At 43.8% G+C, this 22427-nt stretch overlaps 1 protein-coding gene across 1 annotated transcript in view; it reads left to right on the top strand.

Annotated features, from left to right (window-relative positions):
- Positions 1–22427, top strand: part of HSF2BP (heat shock transcription factor 2 binding protein) — a 98204-nt gene that overhangs the window by 39688 nt on the left and 36089 nt on the right. Inside the window, exon 8 of the mRNA XM_032392574.1 lies at positions 20577–20680. Coding sequence (XP_032248465.1) covers positions 20577–20680 — 104 coding nt within the window. The remainder of the gene's footprint in view (positions 1–20576; positions 20681–22427) is intronic.

Here is a 22427-nt window from a genome sequence, read left to right as displayed (position 1 = left end):
CTTCTGCTACCAGCTAGAGAGAATGCTGTGCTTTTGATGGGCTCCTGGGTTTAGTTAGGCATCACGGGATAAACTTCCTTTTGATGAACTCAGAGTCACCTGAGGAGTCACGTCAGTTACGTTTGCAGTGACTCTCTGCCATAGAACTGACCACGACCAGGGTGTTATGTTGTGTCCAGCCTGGGGACTAGGGCAGGAGATGTTGGGCCATTTTAGGATTCTGCCTATCACACTGTTCATTCTAGGTGGGTGCTTGTCCTCCTTGGAACATTGTTTCTAATAGCTTCTTTAAAGTCTCTGTCATCTTGGTCTGGTGTTTCTTGGTTGTTTTTTCCCATGCGAGTTGGGATTTTTCCCATTTCTTCGTGTGCTGAGTAATTTTGGGTTGTATTGTGGACATCTGAATACTGTGAGACCCTGGGTCTTGTTGAAACTGTGGAGAGTGTTGATGTTTTTGTTTGAGCAGGCAGTCAGCCTTGTTGGGTCCAGGTCACAAGCTCTGACCAGCCTTTTGGGTATCATGCTTTCAGGGTCACTTCCAGCTTCAGAACTGGCCTCTGGTGCCACCCGTGCCAGCCTGACACCTGGGTCATTGCTGGCAATTTACTCCTCAGGCTGGGATGTGCTGTTTGTGATTGGACTCACATGTGCACAGCCTGGCGTGAGGCCAGGGGTTCTGAAGAGCCTTGTGAGGTCACCTGCCTGATCTCTTTACTGTCCGCCGTGTGCTGGGTACTTGTTAGTTACCATCCTTCGCCTGGAGTGCTGGGGTTCCACGTGCCCTGCTGTGTCCGACTTCTGCAGCTTCCAGGACTGGGGAAGATTTCCTTCCCACACAGCCAGGGTGACGTGGGGGCCCCACGCTCTGCAGGGCCCCTTCCTGATGCTCCAGCCTCAGTGGCACTCTGTGCAAGTCAGTGCTGCGCCTGGGCTTGGAGGCTGAGTGGTAAACTTGCTGATGGGTTGCTGGTTCTTGGAATTCTGGACTTCTTCCCAGTCTGCCTGCTTGTTCCTGTTTACTTTTCTGGGGTTTCACGGAGTTGCTCCATATATTCTGTTCAGAATTCATAGCTGTGTTCAGTGGAAGCAGGAGGGTGGGGTGTGACTCCCACCTTATCTGGAAGCAGATTCTCGAGTCTATTCTGATATTTTGTGCTAACAAATACATGTTCATGAGCAATATGTAATACAACATAACGTCTAACTCATATGGTTTTGTGTATGTTTTTACATGTGGCTCTGTGGATCTAGTTAATTCCTTTTACATATCTTGCATGAGAGAAGGTGTGACATTTGGGTCATTTTATCCTTGACTGATGGGCACTAGGTTATTTTCAGGTTTTACTCCTCACGTGGAGCGGTGTAGTGAGCATCTGTGGCAAATACCTCCTTGCTCACCTGTGTGAGCGCTTCTCTAGGAGCTGTCCCCGAAGTGCAGTATTTGAGAAGGAAGGAAAGCACACTTTCAGGTTGATAAGACGCTGCCAAACGGGTCACCAAAGCCTGCACTTCACCCACACAGCAGCAGTGTTCCGGGTCTCCCACACCTTCCTCAGTGCTTCATTCTTTGTTACTGTCTTATAAAGAAGGCTTGTGTTCTCTACATCTGTCTGCCTATCTCGAGATGGCTATTACCAGTGAGGTTGAAACTCTTTGCACAGGTTCAGAACAGGTTTTTTTCCTGTGAATTACCTGTTCATGTCTGTTGCCTGTTTTCTGTTGGGTTGTGTTTTTCACGACTTGCTGTTGTTTTTTATGTGTTCTGGGATACTGCACCATTGTCTGCATCTGTGGTCTGTACACGGTCAGTGTTCATGGGGCCAGTTAGCCCCTGCTGCACTTCCGAGGCAAGGCTTGGTGTGGGGGCTGCGTCTCTTCTCGTCTCTGTGGTTCCAGTACATGGAGCTCCGTGCCTTTGCATCTTAGGCAGACCTTGTCCTGCAGTGGGAGATGGGCAGACTTGCATTCAGAGATGTTTGCTTGCTTGCTTGGCAGTTTTCCATCTGCCAGGGAGCAAAGCCCACGTATGGACTGTTAGCCTCAAACCCCACTTGGGATCTCAGCATGCACCGTCCCGAAGCGGCTCTTCTCACTTCATAATCTCTGGCCGCCTTCTGGCTTTGAGTTTTAAGAGTTCTTTGTATATTTTGGATAATATTCCTTTATCAGATATGTCTTTTGTAAATATTTTCTCTCAGTCTGTAGCTTGACTTCTTTTTTTTTTTTTTTTTTTTTTTTAAAGATTTTATTTATTTATTTGAGAGAGAGAGAATGAGAGACAGAGAGCATGAGAGGGAGGAGGGTCAGAGGGAGAAGCAGACTCCCTGCCGAGCAGGGAGCCCGATGCGGGACTCGATCCCGGGACTCCAGGATCATGACCTGAGCCGAAGGCAGTCGCTTAACCAACTGAGCCACCCAGGCGCCCTGTAGCTTGACTTCTTAGTCATGTTTTTCGTCACTGCTCACTCCCAACCTGGAGTCCTCTGGAACCAGGACCTTTCTTGTACTGCAAGTAAACTTATCTTTTTGGCTTCTCTCTCTGGACTGTAACTTGGCTCTTTCCTGGGGATTTTGCTTTCCTTTTCACCTCTATGATCAAACGCTACTCATTTGCAGCAGTTTGGGTGCCTCAGACCCAGAGATGGGGATTTTTAAAAAAAAGACTTAAATTTTTTAGAGCAGTTTTGGTTTCACAGCAAAATTTGGAGGAAGATACAGAGATTTTCCATATACCTTCTGCCCCCACACATGCATAGTCTTTTCCACTATCAACATCACTCACCAGAATGGTATTTTTTTTTTTTTGCCAACAATGAACCTACATTGACACATCATAATCATCCAAAGACCATAGTATACCTGAATTTAATCTTAGTGCTGTACATTCGGTCGGTTTGGACCAATGTATTATGACATACATTCATCAGTACGGTAACATACAGAGTATTTTCACTCCCCTAGAAACGTGTCGTATTCTACCTGTTCTTCTTTCCTCCCCCCGCCCCTGCCACCACGGACCCTTTACCATCTCCGCAGTTCTGCCTTTGCCAGAGAGTCCTGTCGCTGGAATCACACAGGACGCTGCCCTCTCAGACTGGCTCTGTCACTCAGTGATCCACACTCACGGTCCCTCCATGTCTTCTCATGGCTTTGAGTTTTAAGAGTTCTTTGTATATTTTGGATAATATTCCTTTATCAGATGTGTCTTTTGCAAATATTTTCTCTCAGTCTGTAGCTTGACTTCTTAGTTTCCTGACATGGTCTTTCACAGAAGTTTTTAATTTTAATGAAGTCCAGCTTATCAATTATTTTTTTCACAGCTTTGGTGTTGTGTCTACAACAGGCATCACCGTATGGGTCATAGATGTTCTCTTGTGTTATTCCCTGGGAGCTTTATAGTTTTGCATTTTACATTTGGGTCTGTGATTCACTTTGAGGTAATTTTTGTGAAGCATGTAAGATTTATATCCAGATTCATTTTTGTGTGTGTGGACGTCCAGTTGCTCTAGTGCCACTTGTTGAAGACACTCTCTTTGCTCCCTTGTGTTGCCTTTGTTTCTTTGTCAAGGATCCGTTAACTATATTTGTGTGGGTCTATTACTGAGCTCTGTTCTGTTCCATTGATCTATTTGTCTTTTCTGTCACCAATACCACACTGTTTTGATCACTGTAGCTTTATGGTGAGTCTTGAAGTCAGGTAGTGTTGGTCCTATAACTTTGTTCTTTTTCAGTGCTGTGTTGGCTATTTTGGGCTTTTTGCCTCTCCATATAACCTTAGAGTCAGTTTGCTAATATCCACAAAATAACTTGCTGGGATTTTGATTGGGATTGCATTGCATCTACAGATCAAGTTGGGAAGAGCTGACATCTTGACAATGTTGAGTCTCCCTATCCACGAAAGTGGAATCAATCTATCTATCTTTCTTTTCTTTTTTTTTAAGATTTATTTATTTATTTGAGAGAGAGAGAGAGGAGGGGCAGAGGGAGAGGGAGAGAGAAACTCTAGTAGACTCCTCACTGAGCTCAGAGCCTGATGCAGGGCTGGATCTCACGACCCTGAGATCATGACCTGAGCTGAACCCAAGAGTTGAACGCTGAACCAGCTGTGCCACCCAGGAGCCCCAGTCTATCTATCTTTCTCCCTTCCCTTCCCTCCCTTCCCCTCCCCTTCCTTTCTTTTTTCTCCTTTCTTGTCTTTCTATCTTCCATTTATTTAGTTCTTTGGTTCATCAGAGTTTTGTAGTTTTCTTCATACAGATCTTATACATATCTTGTTAGATATATACCTGAGTATTTAATTTTTAGGGCTTGCTAATGTTAATGGTATTGCATTTTTAATCTCAGATTCTACTTGTACATTGTTGGTATATAGGAAAGCAGTTGATTTTTGTATGGTTACTGGTATCCTGAAAACTTGCTATAATCTTATTAGTTCTAGGAGTTTTTTTTGGTTGATTCTTTTAGATTTTCTACATAGATGATTATGTCATCTGTGGACAAAGACAGTTTTATTTCTTCCTTCCAAATCTGTATACATTTTTTAAAAAAAGATTTATTTGAGGGAGAGAGTGCATGCACGTATGTGTGTGAGCAGGGGGAGGGGCAGAGGGAGAGGGAAAGGGAAAGAAGCAGACTCCCTGCTGAGCTCAGAGCTCCACACAGGACTCAGTCTCATGACCCTGAGGTCATGACCTGAGCCGAAACTAAGAGTTGGAGGCTTAGCCAACTGAGCCACCCAGGCGCCCCAATCTATCTTTTGTCCTTTCCTGTCCTGTCCTTTCCTGTCTTCTCCTGTCCTCTCCATGGCAGACTCCATGCCCAGCAAGGAGGCCAACGCAGGGCTCAGTCTCACAACCCTGAGATCATGACTTGAAATCATGACCTGAGCTGAAACCAGTTTGTCAAGTTTGTCCAGTAAACTGTTCCTAGTTTACTGAGAGTTTTTATCGTGAATGGACATTGGATTTTGTCAAATGCTTTTTCTAAATCTATTGATCTGATTTTGTGATTTTTCTTTTTAGTCTATTGATGTGATGGATTACATTAATTGGTTTTCAAATATTGAACCAGCCTTGCATACCTCGAATAAATGCCACTTGGCCATGGTGTATAATTCTATTTACGCATTTTTGGATTCAATTCGCTAATATTTTGTTGAGGTTTTTTGCATCTGTGTTCATGAGAGGTATTGGTCTATAGTTTTCTTGTCTTTATCTGGTTTTGGTATTTGGGTAATGCTGTTCTCATAGAATGAGTTAGGAAATATTCTCTGCTTCTGTCCTCTGAAAGAGATTGTAGAGAATTAGTATAATTTCTTCCTTAAATATTTGGTAGAATTCACCCGTGAACCCATCTGGGCCTGGTGTTTTCTGTTTTGGAAGGTTATTAATTACTGACTGAATTTCTTTAATAGATAAAGGCCTATACAGATCATCTGTTTCTTCTTGTGTGAGTTTTGACAGATTGTGTCTTTCAGGGAACAGGTCCATTTCACCCAGGTTATCCAATTTGTGGACATTGAGTTGTTCCTAGTATTTGGTTATTATCCTTTCAATTTCCATGGGATCTGTAGTGATGTCCCTTTTTTCATTTCTGATGTTAGTAATATGTATCCTCTGTCAAGTTCTTTTCAAAGAAACAGCTTTTGGTTTTCTTGATTTTTTTTTTTCCTACTGGTTTCTATATTCAATTTCATTGATTTCTGCTTTAATTCTTATTTGTTTCTTCTGCTTATTATGGACTTAATTTGCTTTTATTTTTTGTGGTTTCCTGAGGTGGAAACCTAGATGATTGATTTTAGATCCTTCTTCTTTTCTAACATGTATCCGGTACTATAAATTTCCCTCTGAGCACTGCTTTTGCTGCATCTCACAAATTTGGTAAGTTGTATTTTCATTTTCATTTAGTTCAAAATATATATTTTTTAAGATTTTATTTATTTATTTGACAGAGAGAGGACAGCGAGAGAGGGAACACAAGCAGGAGAAGGAGAGGGAGAAGCAGGCTTCCTGTGGAGCTGGGAGCCTGATGCGGGGCTTAAGCCCAGGACCCTGGGATCATGACCTGAGCTGAAGGCAGACGCTTAAATGACTGAGCCACCCAGGCGCCCCAGTTCAAAATATTTTTAAATTTCTCTTGAGACTTCTTTGATCCATGTGTTATTTAGAAGTATGTTGTTTAATCTCCAGGTACTTAGGGATTTTCCAGTTATCTTTCTGTTACTGATTTCTAGTTGAATTCCACTGTGGTCTGAGGGGTGTTAAAGTCTGTAGTTATAATAGTGGATTTATCTATTTCTGCTTGCAATTCTTTTGCCTCACATAGTTTAACGCTCTGTTGTTAGGTGCATATATGTTAAGGATTGTTACATCTTCTTGAAGGATTGACCCTCTTGTTACTATGTAATACCGTTCTTTATCCCTGGTAACTTCCTTTGTTCTAAAGTTGCTGTGTCTGAAATTAACATAACTGCTCCTACTTTCTTTCAGTTGGTGTTAAAATGGTATATTTTCCTCCATCTGCTTACTTTTAATCTATATTTTTTTGGGGGGGGAAGGGGGAGAGGCAGAGGGAGGGAGAGAATCTTAAGCAGGCTTCATGCCCAGCGCAGAGCCCAGTGTGGGGCTTGGTCTCATAGCCCTGAGATCATGACCTGAGCCGAAACCAAGAGTTGAATGCTTAACTGACATAGCCACCCAGGTGCCCCACTTTTAATCTATATTTATCTTTATATTTAAAGTGGGCTTCTCGTAGACTACATACAGTTGAGCTGTGTCTTTGATCCACTCTGATGGTCAGTCTTTCCATAGGTGCGTTTGGACCACTGATGGTCACAGTGATGACTGATACTGTTGGACTAATGTCGACCACACCCGTGACTCTTCTCTATTTGTTGCCTTTGGTCTTTGTCCTGTTTTTGTCTTCCCCTCTTTTTCTGCCTTGCATGGTTTTAATTGAGCATTTTATACGGTTCTGTTTTCTCTCCTTTTGTAGCGAATCAGCTAAACTACTTTTTCACTGGTTTTCCTTGCTGCCCTACAGCTTGCAGTATGTTTACAACTAATCCACTTCTTTCAAATAATACCGTGTCAGCTCCCAGGTGTTAGGAGTGCCTTCTGGTCACGTGGTCATCCTGATTCCTACCCCCCCATGCCTCGTGTCCCTGCTGCCATGCACTTCCTTACCTGCAAGTCATGATCATTGACTGACGTCGTGCCTGTTATTTTGAATGAACTGCTGATAGATCAAGTAAGAATAAGAAAAGCAAGTTGTTACTTTTCCTTCACTTATTCCTTCTTCAGACCTCTTTCTTTTTTTAAAGCAGATTTGAGTTCTGACTTATGTTCCTTTTCTCTAAAGAGCTTTTAACATTTCTTGCAAGGCAGGTCTATCGGCAGCAAATTCCAATTTTTGTCTAAGAAAGTCTTCATTTCTCCTTCATTTTTTTAAAGATTTTATTTATTTGTCAGTGAGAGAAAGAAAGAGAACAAGCAGGGGGAGCTGCAGGCAGAGGGAGAAGCAGGTTCCCCACTGAGCAAGGAGCCTGATGTGGGGCTTGATCCCAGGACCCTAGGATCATGACCTGAGCTGAAGACAGACACTCAACTGACTGAGCCACCCAGGCGCCCTTCTCCATTATTTTTTAAAGGATAATTTCACTGGATGCAGAATTCTAGGTTTTTTGTTTTTTGTTTTTTTTTCCCTCTCAACACTTTAAATATTTCACTCTCCTCTCTGAGGAGAAGCTGGTGTAATTCTTGTCTGTGGTCCCGTTTAGGTAGGTGTTTTTTTCCTTTGGCTTCCCTGTTCAGGATTTTTTTCTTTATCTCTGATTTTCTGCAGTTTGGAAATGATGTTCGCAGGTGTAGTTAATTTTTGCACTTACGCTGCTTGGTGTTCTCTGAGCCTCCTGGGGAGGTGGTTTGCTGTCTGACGGTAGTTTAGGGGATTCTCAGTCATTATGGCTTCAGGTACATCTTCTGCTGCTTTCTCTCTCGCTTCTCCTCTGCTGTTCCCACTTCACAGAGGTCATACCTTCTGTGTCGTCCCACAGTCCTTGGGCATTCTGCTCTGGTTTTTTGTCTTTGTTCCCTTTGTGTTGCAGTTTTGCCGGTTTCTGTTGATATATCCTCCAGCTCAGAGATGCTTTCTCAGCCATGTCCAGTCCACTAGGAAGCCCATCAAATGCATTCTTCATTTCTGTTACAGTGTTTTTGTCTCTAGTGTTTTTTTCTGGTGCTTTCTTAGGATTTCCATCTCTCTGTTTACATTTGCCCATCTGTTCTTGCACACTGTCTGCTTTACCCATCAGAGCCTCTGGCATATTAGTCAGAGTTGTTCTGAATTCCCGGCTTGATAATTCTAACATGTCGGCCATGTCTGGCTCTGTTGTGTTCTCTGTCTACAAATGTGTTCTTTAGCCTTTTGCCTTGTGATTTTTTTTCTTGATAGCCAGACATGATGTCCTGGGAAGGAACTGCTGTGAATAACCTTTAGTACCATGGTGGTGAGGTGTTGGGAGGGAGGGATGCATTCTATAGTCCTGTGATCAGGGCTCATGCTTCCAGTGAGCCTTTGCCTCTGGACACTGAACTTCAAAAGTGTTTCTCAGTTATTTCTTCCCCCTGTCCCCCTTAAGTGGAAGAGGATTGCTGGAGTGGGCTGGTGTTGGTTATTTCCTTTCCCTAGAGTTAGGCTCTGGTTGACTCGTTTCCCCTGAGGGCGGGCCTTGTTGGGAAGAACAGAGTGCCCGGGTATGTGTCAGAGTGGGTGCTTTTCCCCTGTGCCTGCTCTGGAAGCCTGGTCGGGCTCCCGGAGGTACGTGTCACGCTATTGTGGAGGCCGCCATGACTGAGTCCCCTTTAACCTGTTAATTCTCACACTTGTCTACGCCGAGCCTCTGGAGGTTCACCAGGTCAGCTCAGGTTTCCTGAGCTTGCTTCTGTTCTTGCAGTGGCTTCCGCTCATGACCCTATGCTCCAGTAAGCTATGACCCCCTATACTCACCTGTCTGTCTCTTTCTCATCTTGGGGTAACAGTTTGTCCTGTGTCCTCCCCAGTCCTTGGGATCTAAGAGGACTTGTTGATTTTTCAGTGTGTTGAGCTTTTTACTTATTGTTAGGATGGTGTGGTGGCCTCCAGCTCCTGAATGTGCAGAACTGGAAACTGTAAGTCCTAGCTTTCGTTTTTTTTTTTTTTTTTTAAGATTTTATTTATTAGAGAGAGAGAGAGAGCACATGAGTGGGGGGGGGAGGGGCAGACTCCCTGCTGAGCAGGGAGCTCGATGTGGGACTCCATCCCAGGACCCTGAGATCATGACCTGAGCTGAAGGCAGACGCTTCACCAACTGAGCCACCCAGGCGCCCCCTGGCTTTCATTTTTAAAGTCCATTTTAAAAAAGCCATTTCTTTTCCACTTCATATAAAACCTTTTCCTTCTTCAGATTTCAAGCAGCCAGGATCTCCCCGTCCACCCTTGCTTCTCCTTGTCCACTCAGCAAGCACTGGGATCATGGCTTCCTCTGTCCACCATTCCCTGCTGTTTTGAATGACTTGATCATGTTTGTGGATGATTCTTTCAATACTCTGATGTCAGGGTTGCTTGCCTTTCTCAGCTCCAGAGATAGTTGGTGCTCTACACTGCGAATAATCCAGTCCTGTGGCCACACTCTGGCCTTTGTTCAGCCTCTGAAATGGCAGACCCCACTGCAGCGCTTAGGTCTGTACTGTCTCTGTTCCTTCTCCTCTGCTCATCACTCCCCTAGCCCTGCTGAGAGCGCCTGCTTCTCACCACTCCTCTTCCTTCCCGACCACCCTGCCACCTTCCCCACCTTCCCTTTGCATCTAGCACACCGGCATCCCATTATGGAGCATACACGTCAGCAGCCTCAGGTCCCTCGCCACCGTTTCCCGACGCTCCAGCCTTGGACCAGCCATTGGCCTCCTTTCCTGCAGCCTGGGCTGCCCAGTGATGCTGGACAAGAAGGTTCCCAGTGCAGCCACACCATGTCACCCTCTCCTGGCCTGAAGCTCCTGTTGGACTCCTCTCTGTGTCCTCATCAGTCTCCACTCTTGTCTTCACAGTGGCTAGGTCAGACTTCAGACTCTGTGACCTTGGCCACTTTGCTGTTCCTCAGTCCTCTGCAGACGAGCTCCCAGCAGAGGCTTTCGTTCCTGCTCCCCAGGGAAAATGGGGGTGTGGGTGTGAGCTTCCTCACGATGCTGCCTCAATGATACCCACCCACCCTCACTTTCTCTCACATGTCAGATGAATCTGTGGCCTTCTGGGGTTCTTGGGTGAGTGGTCCTGCCACCTCTGGTTTTGATTAGCTGCCCTCTGGGGTTTTGCTCAGTTAGTTGTCATCTCTTGCTTCAGTATTTTCAGACTCCCCCTCTCTACTGGCTCCTCTTCAGCCCTTTTCCTCCCAGTTGTGCTGTGACAAGCTTCATAGGGCCCATCTGCCTGCTCTGCTCGAGTTTGGGTGGCTTTGGGTTTACCATGACATGACATGACAAGACACATTTCCCAGGATCAAGGGTGGCTCGTGGTGCCCTGTTCCTTTTGCTTCCTCTTGAAGTCCCTGTGGGCCAGTGGCCTTGGAATAGACTTGATTCTACTGTGGGACCCAGGGCCATCTCTTTGGTGGCACATACCCACAGAGTAACAAGTGGGACATTCTTGTGACTCGGCCTCAGTGAGTTCTTTCAGCGTCCTGTCCTTTTGGGCTGTATAATTTCCCACTTGCCCTGGTTTATCTGCTTGTTTTGTGGGAAGATTCTCCAAATCTAGAAACTTCTGATATCTGGGGGCCAGATGCACCCGCTGATGCTCGGCCCCTTGAGGTGCTTTGTGCTGGATGGCAGGACTGCTGTCTGCGGCAGTGGTGTATCTCATAAGCCTTGGCCTCCAGGCCTCCGAGGGGATCACCTTCCTGCTGCACCAGCGAGGGCTGCTGTGCTCTCTGTGGGCAGTTCTCACATTCACCACAGCCTCTCACAGCCTAGATAGACCAGGCTCTGTCCGCCAAGGCTGGGGAGCTCAGTGCCACCAGGTGGTGGCAGGCCGCTGTCCACCTCTTCTCCACGCACTTCTCGTTCTCCCCCAGCAGTCAGGGCGTGCTGTGTCAGGAGCTTCCCTGTCACCACTGGCATCCGTTCTTGTCCTCCACCTCCAGCCACAGGTCACCCAGGCATGCACACAGCATCTGGGGTTGCACCCTGATCTTGGGGTTGTGGAGGGCCACTGTGCGTCGTACTGGCACTGAACCTGGTTTGGACCCTGAGCCTCTCCTGGTGGTGTCTCATCTTTCCCCACTGCTGCTACATGACACTGGTGTTGCCTTTGTCCTTGACACTCAAGAGCTGGACAAACACAATTTTTGTTTTATGTGGGAGATCTGGATTTCAGGAATCAGGTCAACTCCCGGCCTTTCTGAGTACCCACTATTTCTTTTGTATTTAATTTTCTCCTTAATTGTTTCTCATTGCCTATCCTTCACTATGATTTTACCAACCCTATCGAACAGACCATGAGAGGCTTTTTAGCATCTTGTTCCAGCTGCTGCTTAGGGTCAGACCTGTTGGAGATGTCATTAGATGGGTTTGTTGGAGGCCCAGTGTTGGAGGTGGCTTCCCAGCTGGAGAGAGGAGACCTCAGGCAGGGCGAGCTATTGGAGGTTGCCAGGGAGGGTTTATCCACATTCCTGAATGAAGACCACTGGTTCTCAGCGTAACACCATTCCCAGACTTGGGGATGAGATGCACGTTCTGTGAAGGGAATGTGTTTACTCTGTACCAACCATAGGTTATTGACATGGCACATTTCACTGTTCAGGGCCCAGGGAGTATATGGTGTGTATGGTCAGGGAAGGCCGGAGAGGACAGCAACTCTGCAAAGGTGTTTCTTGCCTAGGCACACAGGGCTGGAAGGTTATAGAAATGCTCCTGGAGTGGGGGTGTCCGTGGCTCTGCTACCTGAAGAAGTTGTTTGTTGGTTTGTGCCTCCGCTCGACGACTTCCCAGTGGTCATCAGCCGGGTTCAGTCAGTGAGAGGTCCTGCAGGTGAAATTTCCCAGGGCCTCTGCTGCAGAACCAGCCTGTGAGCTCTGCAGGGAAACCAGTTCATATTTTATAACCAAGCTAGCATTATTACATCTTGGAACAGATGTAGCTCTGAGTGGTTGTAGCTATATTTGCAGAGCTGAGCCTCCTTGAGTGATGATTCACCATCATAAGGACCAGCGGGCTGATTTTTCCCACAGAATCCCAGTTTCCAAAGAAGAGAGAACTCGTCTGGGATAGTCAGAGCTCAGACTGTATTTTATAAAGATGATTCTAGAACTATTTCCACAAAATGTCTTTGTGGCGGTGCCTTAGAACTGCCCTGAGGACACTGAGCTTGGAGGGGGGTCTAGAAGTGCATTCAGTGGGTGCTCTCCTCTCTCTCCTCCATGTACTGTAAACTGGATGACAGACTCTGCTTCGGCTCTGTTTTCCCAAGGCCTGATACATGGAAGGTGCTCAGCAAATGATGCTAAATGAGCATGTGAGATACAGACATTCACTTTCTGGGTTATGCTTATATCTTGTTTGTTGTTAAAAGTCATACAAAGTGTTACCATGCATTTGGGTGGCCTGAAACCTTCACATAAGGAACAGCTTAATACCAGTTGAAAAGAAGTCTCCAAACATGATTGGGTTTTCTTAGTCATTTCCAATCAAAGCTTTATTAATTCTAGGTAGTAAGAAAGTTATTATTAAGGACAGTTATATTTCTAGGATGTTGGTTAATAATTAAATATTTTGAAGAGGGAAGTACATTTTGAGGACAAATCTTAGATTATGTTCAAATTCCTCAGAGTCAGCAGCATTTCCAGATATTAACACAGATCATCTCCAAGCTTCTGAAATGTCTCTAACGTTCGGGGTTTGGGAACTACTCTGTATTATTCTTTTTCAGGTGGTAAAGCTTTCAGCCACAAAATGTTTAACACCCAGTGAATTGGTCTAGTACGAAGCTGTAAATTGATGGGTGGTGGTTTGAATATAACCTTGATTCTTCTGAACGGTATTTTTAGGGTTTCAAGCTATCTAGTTTGGTCATTTTATGTACATTTTTTTAAAAATGAAAAATCCAGGGGCGCCTGAGTGGCTCAGTTGTTAAGCGTCTGCCTTCGGCTCAGGTCATGATCCCAGGGTCCTGGGATCGAGTCCCACATCGGGCTCCCTGCTCGGTGGGAAGCCTGCTTCTCTCTCTCCTGCTCCCCCTGCTTGTGTTCCTGCTCTTGCTATCTCTCTCTCTCTCTGTCAAATAAATAAATAAAATCTTAAAAAAAAAATTAAAAAAAAAAAATTAAAAATCCGTATTTGGCCTTTTCGTTAAGAAAAAGGCAAATAATCTAATACACATATGGGCAAAAGAGATAATGAGGCAGTTCACAAAGGAAACACTGGCAAGCTTCATAAGTATGGAAAAGATTCTTGAGTTCAATTGTAATGCAAATTATAACCATAATGAAAAACTTTCCATTCTATTTCACTGGAAAAAAATCAATATCTAACAGTTATGAGCTTTGGAGAGATGTAAGGCCAGGAAAGATTACACCTGTCCACTCTGCTGGTGGGAGGGAGATGGAGGCCAGTGGGCAGCATCTGTTGAGGTTAATATGCTCATGCCAAGGACAGGTAATCCCCTTTTGATATATACTCCAGAAAAAGTTTTAGCTATAAACACTAGGACGCTTGTGCAGAAACGTCACAGCATGTGCTGGGAAGTTACCATGGTAACTAGATAAATAGATTGTGATCAGTTAATGTTGGGACGCATCAGGGAAAATACGTTATTACTATACAAGTCAGTGTAGACACAGATCTCCCCCGGTGTGGAAGATTACGTACGGTATGCTGCCACTGATACAGACACGGGTGATGGAGTTGCCGGGCTCTGCACGTGTGCTGTGGAAGCATCTGGAAGTGCAGACAGACGGAGCTGTTAGCTCGCACCTCCCTCAAGTGTCTGTGTTCAGACATAGTTCACAAAGGGGATTTGACTATGATGATAAGATTTTCTTTCTTAACCAGGGAGGTGGGTATTGTATTGTTCTTTATATCTTTTTGTGGGCCTTTACTGTAACATAGTAGATAAAAAATACAGCTATTTGGTTAGGGTTACATACACTGATTTTTAAGTTCAAACTTGATGAGGGGAGCCACAGAATCTAAAACAAGCAGGTTCTGTAGTTAATTACTGTATTTCTTTAAAAACAAAAAAACAACCAAACAATCCTAAGACCTTTATGGAACCACAAAAGACCCCAAACAGCCAGAGCCACCTTGAAAAAGAAAAGCAAAGCTGGAGGCATCACAATTCCAGATTTCAAAGTTACATCACAAAGCTGTAGTGATCAACACAGTATGGTACTGCACAAAAACAGACACATAAATCAGTGGAACAGAATAGAGAACCCAGAAGTGAATTCACAGCTATATGGTCAGTTAAAATCTTCGAAAGAGCAGGAAAGAATATCCAATGGAAAAAAAAGACAGTCTCTAACAAATGGGAACACTGGACAGCAATATGCAAAAGAATGAAACTGGTCCACTTTCTTACACCATACACAGAAAGAAATTAAGAATGGATGAGAAACCTAAATGTGAGACTCCAAATCATAAAAATCCCAGAGGAAAACAGTAAGGTCTCTGACATGGCTGTAGCAACTTCTTTCTAGATATGTCTCCTGAGGCAATGGAAACAAAAGCAAAAATAAACTATGGGGACTTCATCAAAAGCTTTCTCACAGCAAAGGAAACAATTAACAAAACTAAAAAGCAACTTACAGAATGGGAGAAGATATTTGCAAATGACATATCTGACAAAGGGTTAGTATCCAAAATATATAAAGAACAGATACAACTCAACACCCAAAAAACAAATAATCTAATTTTAAAAATGGGCAGGAGACATGGATAGACATTTCTCCAAAGAAGACATACAGAATGCCAACAAACGTGAAAAGATGCTCAACATCACTCATCATCAGGGAAATGCGAATCAAAACTACAATGTGATATCACCTCCTACCTGTGATAATGGCTAAAATCAACAACACAAACAGGTGTTGGCGAGGGTGTGGAGAAAGGGGAACCCTCGTGCACTGTTTCTTTTTTTTTTTAAGATTTTATTTATTTGAGAGAGAGCACAAGTGGGGGAGGGGTGGTGGGAGAAGGACAAGCAGACTCCCACTGAGCAGGGAGCTGAGATGTGGGGCTCAGTCCTAGGACCCTGGGATCATGACCTGAGCCGAAGGTAGACGCTTAACCAATTGAGCCACCCAGATGCCCCAGCCCTTGTGTACTGTTGGTGGGACTGCAAACTGGGGCAGCCACTCTGGAGAACAGTATGGAGGGTCCTCAAAAAGTTAAAAATAGAACTAACTTACGATCTAGCAATTGCACTACTAGGTATTTACCCAAAGAATACAAAAACACTAATTCAAAGGGATATGTACACCCTGATGTTTATAGCAACATTATCTACAATAGCCAAACTATGGAAACAGCCCAAGTGTGCATCCACTGATGAATGGATAAAGAAGAGGTGGTATATACACAGTGGAATATTACTTAGTCATCAAAAGAATGACATCTTGCCATTTGCAACGACATGGATCGAACTACAGAGAATTATACTAAGTGAAATAAGTCAGAGAAAGACAAATACCATATGATCCCACTCATGTGCAATATAAGAAAACGAATGAGCAAAGGGACAAAAAAAAGAGGCAAACCAAGAAACAGATTCAACTCTAGAGAACACACTGATGGTGACTGGAGGGGAGGTGGGCAGGGGGATGGGGGAAATAGGGGGATGAGGAGTCAGGGGGGCACTTGTCCTGATGAGAACCGGGTGATGTACAGAAACGTTGAATCCCTATATTGTACACCTGAAACTAATATTACACTGTACGTTAACTAACGAATTTAAATAAAAACTTAAAATTTAATAGGACAGGCACTTGCTCCTATAATTGGCCCATAGTAAATGCTCAATTAAATTTCAAAAAAAGGGGTGCCTGTGTGGGTCAGTCTGTTAAGCGTCTGACTCCTGATTTCAGTTCAGGTCATGATCTCAGGGTCTTGGGATTGAGCCCCACGTTGGGCTCCATGCTTAGCATGTAGTCTGCTTAGGATTCTCTGTCCCTCTCCCTCTGCCCCTGCACATGTGCTCACTCACTCTTTCTCTCTCTCAAATAAATAAATAAATCTTTTAAAAAATTGGTAGGCCTCTAACTGCCAGGTTCTGTCCATCATTTGGTCTGAAATGTCTGGTTGTATTGCTCTACTATTTGCTTCTCTCTCAAATAACATATGCAGTCTTTTGTAAGAATTTTATTGCTCATTGTTCCTTAGCGTTACTTGATGGTGGTAATTTGGCTACTTCATATTTTCATCTAGATGACCGGTTGGTGGCTTTTGTTTCTGGAGGGTGGACATCACAATTATACCTCTTTGTTTATTTTCATAGCTTGTTTGTTTTGAAGTACCGGGTGTGTTTGTTCTTTGTTGCTTCCAGTTGTAATTTCTTTCAAGATGAATACAAGAGTTCAGTAGCATGACTCAGCCTTGTTGGTCAGAGCATCAGGACAGCGTTCTGACTTCTCACCAGGCCAATCCATTCAGCCCCAGGCCTGCTACAGCTAGGTAAAGACAGTGTCCTTTTCCTTGAAAGACAGTTTCTTGTGTTGCTTTTGTAACATTTCAGGTTTGCTGGAATCTTTATGTTAGCCTTGCTTTCTGTCCTTTCATTGTCAATGTTGGACGTATCTGCAGTTCTCAAGGTCGCAGAGCCTGGCAAGTTGCCTTTTGGAGCCCGTAAATCCGTTTATAACAAATCTTCTGCTTAGCTTCGTGGGAGGAAGCAGAATTTGCCTACCTTTTTGGTCACTGGAAGAAAAAGTCTGACTCCTAGTACTATGGCAGTTTGGGAAATGACATTTACTTTTAATACCTCTGTGCCAGAAAAGTGGATTGAATGTGCAGTTTCTCTTGACTTTGCAATTGGAAACTTGATAAATTATTTACAAAATATTTGTGGTTAGGATAGAAATCTTGGAACAGAAAGCACTTGAATAAGAAATAGAAAGTTTTCTGGGTTTGCTGTTTGCTAAGTCCTCTGCGACCTCGGAGCCATCTCTGGTCTTCTGTGAGATGTGGCCTGGCAATGACACGCGGTCTCGGGTGGTTCTGCGGTCACTGCAATGACCTTTGTTCCATCCTAGCTTCTTAACGATGGCTGACTTTGACCAAATATGAATTTTAAAGACATTTATCAATTTTATGAGTCATTTTTACCCCCTTAAAGTTGAGTGGCAGTCAGTGAAGAATTTCAACTGGATGTATTTCCTGGAATTTGCCCCGTATTCCAGTTATCACTCAAATGTTAATTTCACCTTTTAAGTTTTGAAGAAGATTAGCTAACTTTATTTTCATTTTTGAAGGCAGGGGTTGCAGACCTTTTCTGTAAAGGGCCAAATAGAGACTGTTTCAGGCTCTGGGGGCCATCCGGTCTCTGCAGCAGTGACTCAGCCCTGCTCTTGTAGCATGAAGCCACGTGGACAGCACATTGCATTTTAAGGACTCCACCTCCCTGAGTTGGTGACCAGAAGTAAGAACTTCTCTCTTAGCATCCTGGATTGGAGCTGTAGTTAAAGGGCTGAATTTTCCTCATGAATACGACCTTTGAACTGCTCTTAATAACGCACGAAATAGATTACTAGTGAATAGATTTTGGATATGTGTAAAAATTGTCAGGAAAACAGGAAAGGATTGGCAAGTTTGGTTCATTTTGTGGCCTGTGAGGAGGCTGAGGATCATAGTCTGAGAAGTGGGCATCACCGCTCTGGAGGGTGCTAGTCTAGTGTTGTCTTCTTGAACCTGGTAGCATTGCCTTACTTTGAAAATGCCCATCTAAATAGGGAGAGAAAGACTGTCTCTGCATGCTGAGGCTTTCAGTTGCTGGGGATTGGTTCACTTTCCATATTTAAACTGCTTACCGTGTCCCAGGTCCTGAATAAGCCGTGGCACTTAGAAACCAGCTATTTCGGGGCGCCTGGGTGGCTCAGTCATTAAGCGTCTGCCTTCGGCTCAGGTCATGACCCCAGGGTCCTGGGATCGAGCCCCGCATCGGGCTCTGCTCATCGGGAAACCTGCTTCTCCCTCTCCCACTCCCCTTGCTTGTGTTCCCTCTCTTGCTGTCTCTCTCTCTGTCAAATAAATAAGTAAAAATCTTTAAAAAAAGAAAAGAAACCAGCTATTTCAACAGAAAACTCTAACAAGCACTTTCTGTGGCATGCATGTATGCATATACCACAGTTTATTTAATCAGGCCCTTGTTAGTGGACTGAATCACTTATTGATTTTTTTTGCCTCAGGCTCCAATGTGTCTTGGCATGACACTGTTACTGATCCCATCTTTATTTAAAATTTTGATGAATTGCTTATTATGGAATTTTTGCAGTACTTTTGATTTTTTAAAAATTTGCTTTACAATACATTTTAAAAGATCTGGCTACTGAATATTTTGGCGCCCCTTACATTTGCCCCCAAAGCAAGTGCTTTACTCTCTGCACCCCAGTGGGCCCCACTGGTTAACTATTCCGTCGTACACTGGATGTTGCAGATCTTCATTGACTCTGGATTCTGTTATCTTTTCCTGAAGAGATTGAGTGTTTGTCCTAGCAGGTAGTTAGCTTTACCGGACTCTTAAACCCTGGCTACCCTGAGGTGATCAACAGAATCTGTGCCCCATCCTTGGTTTTCCAACTCCCACTGTCCACAGGGCCTCTTCGTGGCTGCCTTGCAGAGGCGTGGTATCCCGGCTGTGGCCCCAGCTGTAGTCCCGCCTGTCTGGGCTCCCTCCTTCCCACACCTGTGCTCTGCTCCTGCTCTGTTTGGTACCTGTCCTTACCTCCTGCCCCTGTGTCAGTTTCCCCAAACTTTCATTGTATGATTGTTACAGTTTCATTTTTTGTAAGTTCTAGGTTCTCCTTTGAATTGGCTGGACATTTATAATACTCAGTAGCTCCTTGATGGTGTTTTGAATTTCTTTTTATGTTATTTGTACCTACTAAACATACCCATTTTCTATTCTATGATTGATACTTCTAGTATCTGAGCATTCTTTTTTTAAATTTTGGTTCTCATTGGTTCTTTGTGCTGTTGATTATGGGTCTTGGTTTTCATGATTTTGTGATTTTTGTTATGAACTCCCATTTGTTAGTACTGTGTTTGTGGGAATTCTTTGAAGATCAGATTGAGGGTCCTTCCTTCAAGAGGATGTTTACTTTGGCCAGGCAGCTGGAGGAGCTCCTATCCCACCTCTCCTTTTTTTTTTTTTTTTTAAAAAAAAAAGAGGTTGGGAGGAACAGAGGAAGAGGGAGAATCTTAAGCAGGCTCCCTGCCTAGTGTGTGAGCTCAACTCGGGGCTCGATCTCACGACCCTGAGATCATGACCTGAGCTGAAACCAAGCGTCAGACCTTAACCGACTGAGCCACCCAGGTGCCCCTCCCAGCTCTCCTTTGTATTAAAATTACATGGCTTGTCGATTTTCAGGCCATACAGGAAGTATGGATTCATGCCAAGCTTGAAAGCTTACTCTTCCCTAGCTTTGTGGGGGTCTGTGACCTGAGTCTCTGTCTTGTGTTGGTTTGAGGCTTTTCCTTCTGTCCCTCTGCACGAAGCCACTCTGTTGCACTGAAGCTGTGTGCTTCAGGAATCTATCCTCTTTAGCGCATGTCTCCCTGAATTTGCGCTCTCACCGAGTTCTTGATCAGGAATGTTTTCCCTTCACTTCTTGCAAGCTCTTCCATTCTTTCAGGGGTTTGCAAAATCTTTGTATAGCCTTTTTTCAAAAAAATTGCTTTGCACTGTGAAGTTTGGGGATCTCTGTATTGTACAGTAATGTTAGAAACCTTGTCCGATAGTTTTTCAGTTTTCATTAGACTCTAACTTACTGTAAAGTTGTGGTCAGTTCAGAAGATAGCTTGTAAGATCCTGTTTAACTCTGGATACTGTCTTGTTGCTTGTTAGAGATGGTTGGGGTTGTGGTGCTCTTTGTCCCTGATGCTGTGGATTAAACACACTTATATGGCCTGGGCCGGCTACCCAGACATCACGGATAATGTTCATTGAATGAAAAGATAGGATTAAATTGTAAGCAGCTGAATTGAACTGTTAGAGCACAGTATACTTATGAATCGAGGGCCGCCTGTGTGTAAATGCATGAGTGGTCTTGGTAAATCTGGTCTTGAGGTTTACTGTGGGACCCTCTCTGCAGTTGTGTCCCTTGATTATGTGCACTTCTACAAGGTGGTTTTCTGTGGGCCTGTTGCCGGAGCTTCCAGTCCTCCTGTAACATCCCAGGGAGCGGTATTATTTCACGTACGTCCTGCCTATGGTGCCTGTCACCCAGCTGCAGAATGGGGCATCTGCAGTGTAGGAAAGCCCTGTTCACCAGCAGGGGTATTTAGGGTGAGACTTCACATGGGGCATCATCTCAACCTGTCTTCTTTCCATTTCAGGTTACTGCTGATGTCCCTGTACAACGTGAGCATCAACCTGAAAGGCTTGAAGTACATCAGCGAGAGCCCGGGATTCATCCCACTGCTGTGGTGGCTTTTGAGTGGTGAGGAGAGGGTTTCCCTGTAAATCTTCTCGTACCGCGGGTGCACCTGTTTCTCTCTGGCCAGAGGAAAGTGTAAAGTATTAGAAATATTGGGATTGATTGTCCTAAGGTGTTAGCATTCTTTAAAAAAAGATTTCAAACTATAGAGAACTCAGTGGTGTGCTAGGTTATTTCTAGTTCTGCTTCTGAAGTACTGCTTTCAGTGTCGTTACGATTCTGTGACACAAAGAAAAATTATCTTTAAACATTTATTTTTATTTTTATTTTTTTTGAAGATTTTTATTTATTTGAGAGAGAGAGAGAGAGAGCACACAAGCAGGGGGAGGGGCAGAGGGAGAAGCAGACTCCCTGCTGAGCAGGGAACCTGATACGGGACTTGATCCCAGGACCCTGGGATCATGACCTGAGCTGAAGGCAGATGCTTAACCGACTGAGCCACCCCGGCACCCCCAAAGAAAGATTATGTTATAAAGCAGCTGGTAAAGGGCATTCACCTGTCCCTTTGTGGACAAAACAGCGCTGTGTGTTGTCTAGGGCTCTGAATGTCAGGTGAAGGAATGTGGGGGAAAAGAAATCTGAGATGACAGCTCTGAAGTTACATATGTGTTATGTGTATGTGGAGTTTTTGTTTTCTCTGAAATAAAAGCTCTCTCTACTGTTTCATTTTCTCTCTGACCACTAATTAATTACTTAATTAATTTATATTTTATTTTAAAAAATTTTTATTTCAGTGTAGTTAATATACAGTACTATATTAGTTTAAGATGTATAATGTAGTGATTCAACACTTCTCTGTATTACTCAGTGCTCATCAAGATAAGTGTCCTCTTACTCCCCATCACCTCTTTCCCCCATCCCCTGCCTACCTCCCCTCTGGTGACCATCAGTTTGTTCTCTATAGTTGAGTCTGTTTCTTGGTTTGTCTCTTTTTTCCCCCATTTGCTTATTTGTTTTGTTTCTTAAATTCCACATATGAATGAAATCATGTGATACTGTCTTTCTCTAACTTATTTCACTTAGCATGATACTCTCTAGCTCCATCCATGTTGTTGCAAATGGTAAGATTTCATTCTATTTTATGGTCGAGTAATATTCCACTGTGTGTATATATGTGTGTGTATATATATATAGATATAGATGTATATATACATACATCTATATATATACTGCATTTTCTTTATCCATTCATCAGTTGATGGACACTTGGGCTGTTCCCATAATTTGGCTATTGTAGATAATGCTGCTATAAATATAGGAGTGCATATATCTTTTCAAATTAGTGATTTCATATCCTTTGGTTAAATACCCAATAGTGCAATTGCTGGATTGTAGAATAGTTCTATTTTTAAATTTTGGAAGTGCGTCCATACTGTTTTCTAGAGCGGCTGTACAGTTTGCATTCCCACCAGCAGTGCATGAGGGTTCCTTTTTCTCCACGTCCTTGCCAACACTTATTATTGCTTGTGTTGTTGATTTTAGCCATTCTGACAGGTGTGGGGTGATATCTCATTGTAGGTTTGATTTGCATTTCCCTGATGGTGAGTGATGTTGAGCATCTTTTCATGTGTCTATTGGCCATCTGGATGTCTTCTTTGAAGAAATGTCTGTTGATGTCTTCCCATTTTCAACTGGATTATTTGTGTTTTGGGTTGAGTTATATCTGTTCTTTATATATTTTGGACACTAACCCTTTATCAGATGTGTTACTTGTAAATATCTTCTCCCATTCTGTAGGTTTCTTTTTAGT

This window comes from Phoca vitulina, unplaced genomic scaffold (assembly GCF_004348235.1).
Source record: "Phoca vitulina isolate PV1807 unplaced genomic scaffold, GSC_HSeal_1.0 scaffold68, whole genome shotgun sequence".
In the NCBI taxonomy this organism is placed as follows: Eukaryota; Metazoa; Chordata; class Mammalia; order Carnivora; family Phocidae; genus Phoca; species Phoca vitulina.
This window is presented reverse-complemented; position numbering and strand designations above follow the sequence as displayed.